Below are 11,560 nucleotides of genomic sequence, written 5' to 3'. Positions count from 1 at the left end.
ATCTTGTACTGCATGCATGGTGCTTTGGAAAGCCGAAAAGGTCACACCAAAAATGTATGGAGGTATGTGTGTTGATGATATTTTGTGTCCATGGGTGGGTCTGAGAGAGTTTTATAGAATAGAGGGTGTTTATAGGTGCTACATTTTGCAACTTTTACGTGTAAGTGGAAGATTTTCCGACTATTTAACGTTTTATCGAAGATACATTTTATGGTATATATTTTGTCGGTGGGGGTGGTGGTAAGTATATGTGGTTGTGCCCATGTCTGTCATTCGGTATACTGGACCCATTGATGAGCCTGCCTTTGCTGTAGATCCATCTCACCGGTTTCACTTCTAAGCTGCAAGAATTAAGGAATAATCAACACCCAAGTATATCTCTGAGGGTCCGAATATAGAGCAAACAGACTACCTTGTTAAGATTTTGCTTTCAAGTGTTCGCGGAGCCATAGTAAACGGTGAGTGGATGATGCCTACCAAGGTATATGTAAGAAAAGTCACCCAAGATAGAACCTGGCCAAGAAAACCATATACCAGGTAACCTCTTTTCACTCACACCCAAGACACCTTACATCGAGAATGTAACCGTATGATCATGCTTACTATGGTCACAAGACATTTGGGTAAACATTGATGTCGTACCTCTGGGGTTAATTAAGTTATTTTCAATATCTAGCTCTTTCATTTCGCTATCCGTTGTGTTCTTTCTGAAAAGTAGCAAATCCAAGGAGGGGACGTGACACGGGATCCTTAGTAAATAAATACCAAATAACACCAGAGCTCCGTTTGGATTCTTTTATTGCTGTATCAAACTGTTTTGTGTCGACAGTTCTATACCAAATAGTCAATACCAAACAGTCGGTCCAGGAAGTTAACTAGAACTTTCTGATATATTCAGGTTGAACACTAACCCCGGGTCTAGTAACTGATTACATGGATATAAACAGATTCTCAACTCAATTTCTATGCTGTCCGACAGGAGACACATCCTTACTGAAGGGAGGTTTCCATAGGAGTCATGGAGGAGAAGTTTAAAGCCACACGGCTGCAAACAGCCCCATCACCAGCTCCATAATATACTTTAAACTCCCAAACACTGTATTTCCCCCAGAATCCCTATGGATGTAGTTACTTCTCTGTAGAGCATTACCCCGAGTACAAACTGTCACCAAACAGCTGCCAAATAAATGAATACTAGTAATCAAATGCAGGATTATGTTACTTCCTCCTCCTGAACAACAATTGGGAGAGAGTATTGAGAGGCAGAAAACCCCAGTTCCCATATACGTACCGCACCACAATTAAAGCAGTGTACATCCGCTCGAAAGGTTGACCATTGTCGGAGAAAAGAGCTAAAAGTACCTAATGAAATGCTTGTTTAAGCATATTATCAGTAACCGTCATTTTTTTCTGTATTTATGTGAAAGAGCATAATTTAAATTACAGATGGTGTGAAAATAAAGAGGATTGAAGGTGATATAAACCATTTTAGAAAATCTTTGTTTAAATGTTGATATTACTCCGAGCGAGCAAATGGAAGGGCTTGGGTTTAGTATATGCTAAACTTGCTTCTCTTCTAGCTCAAAATCTAAACGACCATGATACGGAAATTTGCAAGTGCCATGATAGGCCAAGATATCAGCTATCATGTGGTTGGTATAGGATAAACCAGTTGAAAAGTTCTATCTATGCTTTGGCAGGTCTTGAAAGTGACGATTTTAGTGTGTAAGTCAATGGAACAATTAATTGTGGTGCGAGATCTGTACCCGTCATTAATGTTACGTCACGTGAGTATTACGAGTATGGTAGGCCCTATGTGACAAATATACCATATTATTACGCGTATTATTCGAACATATACACATATTAATTCGAATAGAAGTATTAATTTGAATATATACAGGTACTAAATAAGCTGTTACAATTCGTGCTTATATTCGAATTCATACGTGTGTATATTCGAATTAATACGCGTATAACATATGGTATATTTGTCCCACAGGGCCTATACCATACACGAGTTCCTTGGATCTTAGCCAACAGGTTGAGTCGATGTCAGGGCATGATGCAATGAAACTAACTTTCTGGTCAGGAAAAAGACCCATACATATCATAAAGTATAAAACCCACAGTACAAAGAAGCATGCTTAACGTGATCACGTTATATTAGGTAAAGTAAATTAACACGGTTATATACAGATGTAATTAAAGTAGTTTGCCAATATATATCCAACAATGACCTATCTGTTTCTATATAAATAAAGTTTACAATCGACATCAAACAAATGGACACGGCACAACCTTTCACTTTCGAGGTGAAAAGAATGGTTAATGTTTAAATAGGTCATTTCGGCCAAGCACTCGCTGTTTCAACTGATTTATTGCAGGTTATTTTTCTGATGGGCTTCCCGGCCTTTTGGCTATATGATCCAGGTGTAGTAAGGGAATCGTTATACACACATCACCTGACGATGATCACGGCAGGCACAGTCTCAATGCGAGGGGACTGGGGTTTAGATCGGGTCAGTCGTTTGGCTGTTTTGGTTTTCGAGCCCAAGTTCTTTCCCAGGGCGACTTTTCTTGAAAGTACCTTTTATTTGCTGGGTAGCATCAGTCTTATACTGTAACAATAATCTGTACATTGTATATTAGAAGTCTCGATTGCAGCAAAAACGTTGGGTTAGTATAGTCGCCCTATATGCTTAATGTATTGGAACTTTCTATTATAGATTACATGTGTATATTTTGTTGTATTAGGTGCTGTATGCAGTGAAAGTCCACGTGCACTTTGCTTGCAAAAAAACGCACTGATGACAATAAGCCTTTGTTCTTTTGTTTTGTGACGTAAAGTCTCAATCTTAACGGCATATGGTTGGCGGCTATGGAAAACGCTTAAATTATACCTTTAAATCGAACTGATTTTAAGCAAACTAAATCGAACATATGCTATCATTAAATTGGACAAAATTATCCATTAATTCCGAAATTTATGCTCACATGAAATCCATTTTATGCAGACATAAACTGCACCCTTATTTGCCCAGAAGTAATATCAGCATTGAATCGAATGCATATCAGCATTAGGTGTCACAACATGTGAGCATTGATAACCATTGTCCACAATGTCCACTGTGGCTATTTATATTGTATATAATGTGAGTATTGTGCGTTATGTGCAGTGAAGATCACAATTGATTCTATGATAAGCAGCTATATATAGTATAGGCCTAGACTCTAAATTCTCGATTGCAGCATAAACATATACATCCGTGTTCAATGACGTGCGCAGTTTAGTGTCGCATATAGAAACCAAGACTACGGCATATAAGCCAGTGAACGATTTGTATTCTACAGTAGAAGTCTGAGTTACATTGTGATATTCTAGTGAACAGTAGGTATAGTTTCTATATAGGCCTTTACATTAATTTCTCGATTTATAAGTCTCGACTTTATCGATTGCATCACTAGCTTCAATGTGTTGAGTGCTGTTCGTTTTGTGTGGTAGAAATTTCGGCTGCATCACTTTACCTTCCCCGAGTTATATAATGTGTGTTTTAAGTCGACCCGAGAAGTCTCAATTTTACAACTTTATATTCTCATATATATAAGCCTAGTTCGTCAAAATATCGATTGCATCATCAGCTAATTCCTTTGCATCAGTTGGTGAAGATGTCGAGCTATCAATAATTGCAGCATAAGCTTCCGGTGAGTAATATGTGTTTGGTGCTGTAGAATCGGCCTCTGGTTTAGTTGGAGCCGAATCGGTTATGTTTCCCGGTTGTTCGTACTGCGCAGGCGTATATTGATCATATACAACGTCATCACTTATATGTTGATATTCGGAGGGGTTTGGAATAGACTGCGCATAATCAGCTGAGGGCTCAGGGCTCTTGTCTTGATCACAAACGGCATCGGGGACAGCGTAGACTTTCTCCTCCAGTGGTTTAGGTTTTGGTTTGACGTGTTTCTTCGACGGTCTCATGCGAATGTAACCTGCAAAAGTGTGAATAGGATCAACTATATTTGACTACTAAAATTTATTGGAAATATTACCAGTTTCAGTTAATTCAATATCTCTCAAACATTTTTTCCATGGGGGGCTGGGAGGGGGGGGGGGGGTGCAAAAGCTTCGAAATCAACTTAAACTATGAAGAAATATACTTTATTCCATTAAATTTCTAATTGAGAAATGACTGGCATGTTTATTCCACACAGACGAATAACGTAATCTATATCCGCCGGGAATTTTCGGCCCGCTGAAGTTCATTATTTATACTATTTTTTTAATTTAGTGCAATATCGCATCTTAACAACCTTTTTTTAACGTGGAGATACAAACTTTTAAAACATGGTGACTTTTTTATATTTATGAGTAGCTCTGGCAACAGCAGAGTTAGTGATGTCGTCATGGTAACTAACCTGAAACTACTTTTTGTTTTCTTGAATATGTAAATATCTTGTAAAGAAGATCTGACACAATGATATCACAAACCACCTAGGCACCATATAAGCCTATACTTCCTTGCTATACTTCCCATAGTATGGACGTTTTAGATGGAAAAAACTAGCGTGGTTTCATTCAAACAACCGGTACAACATACTGAGATGGGATTTTCCTCTCAACTAACTTAGTATAGTCAAGTTTAAAGTAAATTTATCCATATAATTAGTACATTGTTCTGTTACGCGGGAATACTCTTTTTTTCAATCCTTTTATTAGAAAACCTAAATTCTCTGTTTAGGTCAATATATATATATAGTCGAAACAATTATAAACACGGTTACAAACCTCCAACGTTTTCACTATCTTCGAGTTTATTTGCGGACTTGTTATGTGTGTTGTCACTTTCATTAGCTTCTTGGTATTCATTAATGCTAGGCACGATATCTAACCCTGGATTAATGAGATGAATTCCGCTAACGTTCTCTTCCAATTCCATTAGTCGCTTGTGGAATCGAAAACCGATAAGAAATGACAGAGTGGCCACGATTAGAGTCACGATCAGGCTGCATGTGGATATCTTTGACGAACTTTCTGTTCTGGGAGAATCTGAATCAATAGGTATAAAGAATTGACATTAAATTACAGATAATGAAAAAATGTGTGCTATCCTCCAATAATTGTGGAAACATGTCTCAACCCACACACCTTCCGGGGCAAAAGGACAATAAAGTTACAACCACCTGTGCACAGGCATGATGATAAAGTATACAGCGCATATATATGATACCGATAATTGTTATGGTGTGGTGATGCTCTTTTGCAAAAGAAATACCGGCATGGGAGGCAACTAACATTGTCGGTGAAGGAGACCAGTTTGTAAGAATCAGTGTTACTTCTTTATAGTAACAGGAACGTCATGCATGCACGCCAGTCAAAAATAAAATAAATTTCTTGTTTTCAAAAGTTTGTACTTTGTAAGTCAACATTTCGGTGAAAGTATGAAATCCGCTGTTTAGAAAGAAAGTATTAATTTGGACATAAAGTTACTCCATGGTTCATCTGGGCCACATTATGTGGTTTGCGTTTTCTGTCCCCTATCTCCCTTCCATTTTTCATAGCTTCCTATCTGACTCAACTGCTTATACTGACTCAAGGGAAACCGGTCTTAAAGACAATAACATGTCAGAGGGCCTCATAAACTGTAGAATATATATATATATATATATATATATATATATATATATATATAGAAATAACTTACAATCATTTGGGTCAATGAACGAAACAATTGCGTAAAATCCAGTTCGAGTCGTAGTGTGATCGGTAGTGAACAGGATATCCATTTTATTTACCGTACTGAGTATCGGTGACGGTAAAAGACATCCACAGAGCGTGCGCAAAAGTGTTGTCTTGTTAAACGACGCAACTTCAGAAATCTACGTGAATGTTAAGTATATATATCGTTGTTTAATATAAAGTGAGTGTACATGTACAAACGATTAGAGATACTGGTCTACAAATAACTTGTGCCAGTTGTCATCGGTAATTGTGTCACCAGAGTTACTGGCAATGAATAGCTTAATTTAGTACGCTCATATCCTCAATCTTTTACCACCATGAGGTCCAATGAGAACAACCGAAAATGATCTTGTCACATAGGCCTAATCATATATAGTACGCTAAGGCTAAGTGGGATAAATGTAAATGTACCTTTGTAACCCCCCCCCCCCCCCCGAGCGCTTTCAATATAGGCAGTAAAATAAATTCAATAACTTCATGTTAGCATCAAGTACGCCCCATTATATGGAATTGTTATGGTGCCGTCAAAATGGTAAAATCTTTTTCTGGAAGTTTGCTGCAATTCATCATTTTGCTGCCAAATGTTGAAATCGGTTGACATTCCGATGTAAGGAAAGTGAACCATTTTGTTGCAAAATGTTGATGTCATTAGATTTATGAAATGATCGATTTACGCAGTTTACTGCAAAACGTTGAAATTGTGACAGTTTGATATACGAGCATAAAATGAATCATTTGTTGAAAAATTCAGATTGAAAAGATCCTTTAATGAACAGTTTATCATTTTGCTATAAATTGTATGGAAAGGATGACTCTCTGAACATAAATTGGACACTTGCAAAAAAGTGGATTAGTGAAATTAATGAAGTGATTAATTTATCATTTTGTTGCAAATTGGTAAACTGATGACATTTGATATGTAATCATTTGTGCGACAAACTGTTGAATTCCCCATAGTATATATGTGCAAGGAATTTGTCTTTATTTGGGGAAGAAGGGGTGGGGGGGGGAGGCCGGCAAAGTGTTAACGTCTTAACTGAACAATAAATTTATCATTTTGTTATTTTGAGGGCACTTTAACGTTACCTAAACCCCTAAACTTACAGCCCCCCCCCCTCCTCAAAAAAAATATATACACAATACAATGATAACTTCCTGATCTACGTTCAATTCGAAACTAAATAACTGATGACAGACTAAATTGAAAGTAGCGACAAATATCTGTTTCCTCTCAACGGGGAAGATACGGTTAAATTGTGTATGTAGTCTAAGAGCAATTGAGATAAATATATTAGGCTTATGTATATATGTCTCTATATACTGAGCTATCATATAAATGTTTTCACTTTCTACAAATCTGATTTATATAACTAAAGCAATCCTTTAGCTATGTTGTACTACACTCTACCTCGGTTTCAATAACTCATTCGGCTTTTAACTGTATTTATCTTACCTCTGTTTTGTATATGCCTAATCAAAACTCAGTTTAACGTGTTTTTTTGTTACTATATACCATATATTCGGTTTTAACTATACGTAGCTTGTCTCTGATTTGTAAATAAGTCATGCTTTAACTCATTTTAAATTCATTCTTTAGTACATTTATTATAATACATTTGACCTTAACTACATTTGCTTTATACCCACTTTAAATTCATCTTTGACTATACATTCGATTTGTACTATATTTAGCCAATAACCTCTGACTTAAAAAGCAATCATCGTTTACCTATATTTGACTAAAACTTATTCACTTTTTTCCTTCAGGTTCAGATCTTTCAGCAAAGTTTTAGAAAACTTACATTTGGAGCCAAAAAAAAATATATACCTTTAAGTTTAACAGCATTCTGCTTACCTCTAACTTGTCGTGGCATTCTTTAGTCATATCATTGCTTTCTACATCCAAATGTGTGAAACGCAATTGGATAACCTCGTTGGATGGTGCTAGCACACGGTACTTAATTTTATCGTTATTTCTGTATTGAAGAGGAAAGTTTGCTGACATAATGGGTCCTTCTGATTTAATAATTTCAAAATCTGTAATGCAAAACAATAAAAAAAAAATAGTGTGAAAACTGGAGTAAGAGTTGAAACGTATTAAATGATCAAAAAAGTACAGCGTATTGTTGCTTTTATACTAAGGGTATTTACTTATTAAACTCATTATAAAGCTTTCAGTAAAAAAATTGGTTTATATACACTTACAGTAGAATTACGAATTACTCATTTGATTTCAGCTGAAACTCTTCGAATAGCTATAGCCTCCGAGTTCTCTTCTTCGTATTAGAGATTTCCATGCCCGCGTGAGTACATAACAAACTTATATGTATACACACAGACAGCGTATCTTAACAGTGGCGAGGGGATCATGACCCCCCCCCCCCCACTCCCATCCTCCAACTTAACTCGGGGAAATAAGTTCAGTCGGGGAATGTTTTCTACAGTCTGGGAAAATTAGATCAGTCCTCGGGACCCAGAACGCCCTCGGTGGCGCGGATCTGTGGAAGTGCGGGTGTAATGCGTTTAGACCTAAATCATATACAGACATAATTTATAGCATGAGACCTAAATTTCATTTCATTTATATGTTTCTGGGGCAGGACCCCCCCCCCCCAGGTGCCCTAATAAATCAGTCCGTCTCAACAACCCCAGCGCCACACTCCCTAGTTAATAGAACATTGGGCCCGCCTTTAGCCCTCGTAGGTAGATACATGCAGGTTAATGCTTCTATACCTGCATCAGTTGAGGGAAATTTAGAATTGGGGCCCACATTTTCAAACCCTGTGCAAGCCACTGTTCTTAGGCACATCTGTTATATTGTCATTTCTGCATATTATTATTATTATTATTATTTGTTGTTTCATCACATAGTTTAACAAGGTGAACAAGACAATATAACTGCAAATAAGTAAAAAAAATGTGAAAGGAAGTAAACTTAGAAACCATTTTGGGCTTAATCGAATATAGTACTCACATCAAAGAAACTAGATAACCTTAACACCTATAAAAGAACTACCCCCCCCCCCCCCCAAATAAAAGTAGATAATCTTAATATATGTGATCTAGAGGTACTTGAATATGAATAAGTTTGATTCTTATGGGTAAATTGAATGAGTGGTTTGCACGCACGTCGACATCTTATTTCGCGTGTCGAGTGTCCATAACATTTGCATTGCCGTTAAAATCCAAAGAAGTGCAGGCTAATATACGTTTTCGTTTCATTCTGATGAAGTTTTTTACAGCTAAGTACTTCAACGAGATGTTAAAAGTACGATGTTTAACCTACTTTCGAATATGAAAGGTAATAATTGGTGCTTATAATATTACAAAGATGCTGATTTGGAGTTAATGAAGTGAGGTTGTTAATTGTTTAAAGAATATGTTTTTAACTCGGGGGAGGGGATAATATTTGGTAACAAATATCATTTTCTAAAGGTATACTGTTCTTTCATGTTCCATTTTAATGCACTCAGACTGACAGTATATATGAGCATGCAGTATGAATATCATATTTTTATATATTGATATATAGGGTTGCGAACTGTTCATATACTTTCAGTACTTGTGCTATAAAGCATGATACGGCGGGAAGTATAGAGTGTAATATATCGGTATCAGGAAATTGTCCCAATTGGCTGATTTTAATATTTTAGGTAGGCGGCCTAGACTTACACATAAAATTTGTTTATGTGTGCGCTCAATGGTTTGTTATTATATCGGGCAATAAAAAAGGACAATAGAGCACTCCATCTGTCTAAATATTCCACTCTAAACACTCATGAATATACACTTTCATTGGCAATGGCCAAACTTTGTGAATTCTAAAGAAGTCTGTAGCAATTATTTATAGGCTATATTAAAGCAAGCTATCGAGGTTGTTATAATTAAAGCACGATGGAAATAAGGAATCAGTAGGTATAGGCTTAGCTATAGGCAATTTGTCTATGTGTAGGCTCAATGGCCGGTAACATTATTTCAGCAATAAAAAGGACACAAGAGACTCACTTAAAAACGTAAGGAAAGGTCGATATTTTGACAGTTTTATGTAAAAGGAAACTACCAGGTTGCCAGTGTCGTTAATTGGAGGTCCGAGGTGGGGTGGGGTGGGGGAGGTGGTTCGAGGAGGAAGCTATTACTCTAAAATTTTGAGGTGTCAATGTGGATGAAATTATACTTCGATCAACTGTTCGTTTCTCTGACAATTTTCTTGTCTTGGCTTTTGGACGAATTTAATGTTACTATAGTGATATTATACATGTAGCAACTGTATTATTGATCAATTCCTTTATATGAAAATTAAATCTCAGACTATAGTACCGGTAATGAATATGAACAATAAGAGCAAATGACTGTATTTTCCCATGGTTTAAAATTTGAAGCAAGCCACAGCTAATAATTCCCAGTGCTATGAAACTTAAAGGACGCATAGTTGGTCCTATAGTGATGAAACAGATGTTTGAAGAAAGTAACAGACTCGGTCCCAATAGTCTGAATATTAAAGCGAATCAAAGACTAGGTCCTGGTGATGAAACAGATGTTAAAGAAAGTAACAGACTCGGTCAGAGTGATATGAATGTTTAAAGCACAGAATATGTCCTTGTGATATGGCTGGTGTAAAAACATCGCAGCGATGGATGGTAAAACTACATACTTAGTCCCAGTGATGATGTGGATGGTAATGGTGTGTATGGCAAAGAAAGTCACAGACTATAGATATCAGTGATACGGATGTTATAGACAGTCACAGACTCGGTCTTATTGATATGAATGTTAAATCATATCACAGATCGTTGTTTCATCGCAATTTCAGTCTATCTTGAGAAACGCATGATATCGACGTACAAGAAAACCGATTGCGATTGGCAAATAGCAAAATAGTCTTAAAATTATTACCAGTGTTAATTTCCTAGACAGCCATCGTCAAACCACATTAGTATATATATATATATATATATGCATTGCTCATTTTAGTTTTGAGTAACTTTGGAATAATTTTCTAATATACTGATAATCTTACCTTCGTTCTTGCTTGGTGTACGCTCAGCCCTACAGTCGCCGATTCTGCCAGTGGTTGTAAGGATTAACAGTACTCCAAGGTAAGTTACCTTACTCATTATTATATATTCTAAAGCCATGATAAGGATAACACGGGACGGTAGACCCGTGTAATATAGACCAAAAGACTGGAACAGCTAATTACTCGATTATCCAAAATACACATCGCGTGCAACATGAACAGAAGCTGATACATCGAGTCATGCAGACGGAAGACTATAAAACCTTCATCCGTTACCGGTATATTTTCAGTGTTACCAGCACCCCCTTCAGTCCCGCTATCTTAAATGTGCATGACCGGCACCTAATGAAAGTAAAACTTAATATTAATTAATCTATTTTCATACACGCTTGGTTGAGTGGGTAATCGTTTCGTCTTAAATGTTATATATGGCTCCCACAGAACTCCATAGCGATTTCTGTAAAGAATAGAAACTGAAACATGCAAATTTAGTTAACATTCTTTTACAAATATTTTACACTTATATATGCTGATAACATATTAACTTATTTTTTATAATATATTAACGTATTTATACAAAAAAGTATTCGGTTTTATTTCCTTGAGGTCAAGTACGTACAATGACTAAGACTTATCGTAATAGAGTTTGTCTAAAGACGGTAATAATAATCAAGTTAAAGGGTGACTTTAATTAGGCGGATTTTTAGTCTTGGTACTGTATATCATAGTCCAGAAATGAAAGATCAGTTTGAGAACTTATAGTCACTAATAATGTTTGTATATGTTTATATATAGGACTA

General features: G+C 36.4%; 1 protein-coding gene across 2 annotated transcripts; it reads right to left on the bottom strand.

Moving 5' to 3' along the window:
• Positions 1–781: 781 nt before the first annotated feature.
• Positions 782–11,219, bottom strand: LOC139967353 (uncharacterized). 2 transcript variants are annotated; one of them, XM_071971048.1, is made up of 5 exons: positions 10,761–11,219; positions 7,599–7,780; positions 5,706–5,880; positions 4,790–5,056; positions 782–3,993 (listed from the first exon to the last, which is right to left on the bottom strand). In XM_071971048.1, exons 1-5 carry the CDS (start codon positions 10,876–10,878, stop codon positions 3,611–3,613), a joined length of 1,125 nt encoding a protein of 374 aa, XP_071827149.1. In that variant the 5' UTR covers positions 10,879–11,219; the 3' UTR covers positions 782–3,610. The 2 variants fall into 2 exon arrangements, with proteins under 2 accessions (XP_071827149.1, XP_071827150.1); XM_071971049.1 differs by having other exon boundaries at positions 4,790–5,050; positions 10,761–11,212.
• Positions 11,220–11,560: the final 341 nt, after the last annotated feature.

The sequence above is a fragment of the Apostichopus japonicus genome, chromosome 5 (genome assembly GCF_037975245.1).
Source record: "Apostichopus japonicus isolate 1M-3 chromosome 5, ASM3797524v1, whole genome shotgun sequence".
NCBI lineage: Eukaryota > Metazoa > Echinodermata > Holothuroidea > Aspidochirotida > Stichopodidae > Apostichopus > Apostichopus japonicus.
Note: the sequence above shows the minus strand (reverse complement) of the source record. Positions and strands in the feature narration are given on the sequence as shown.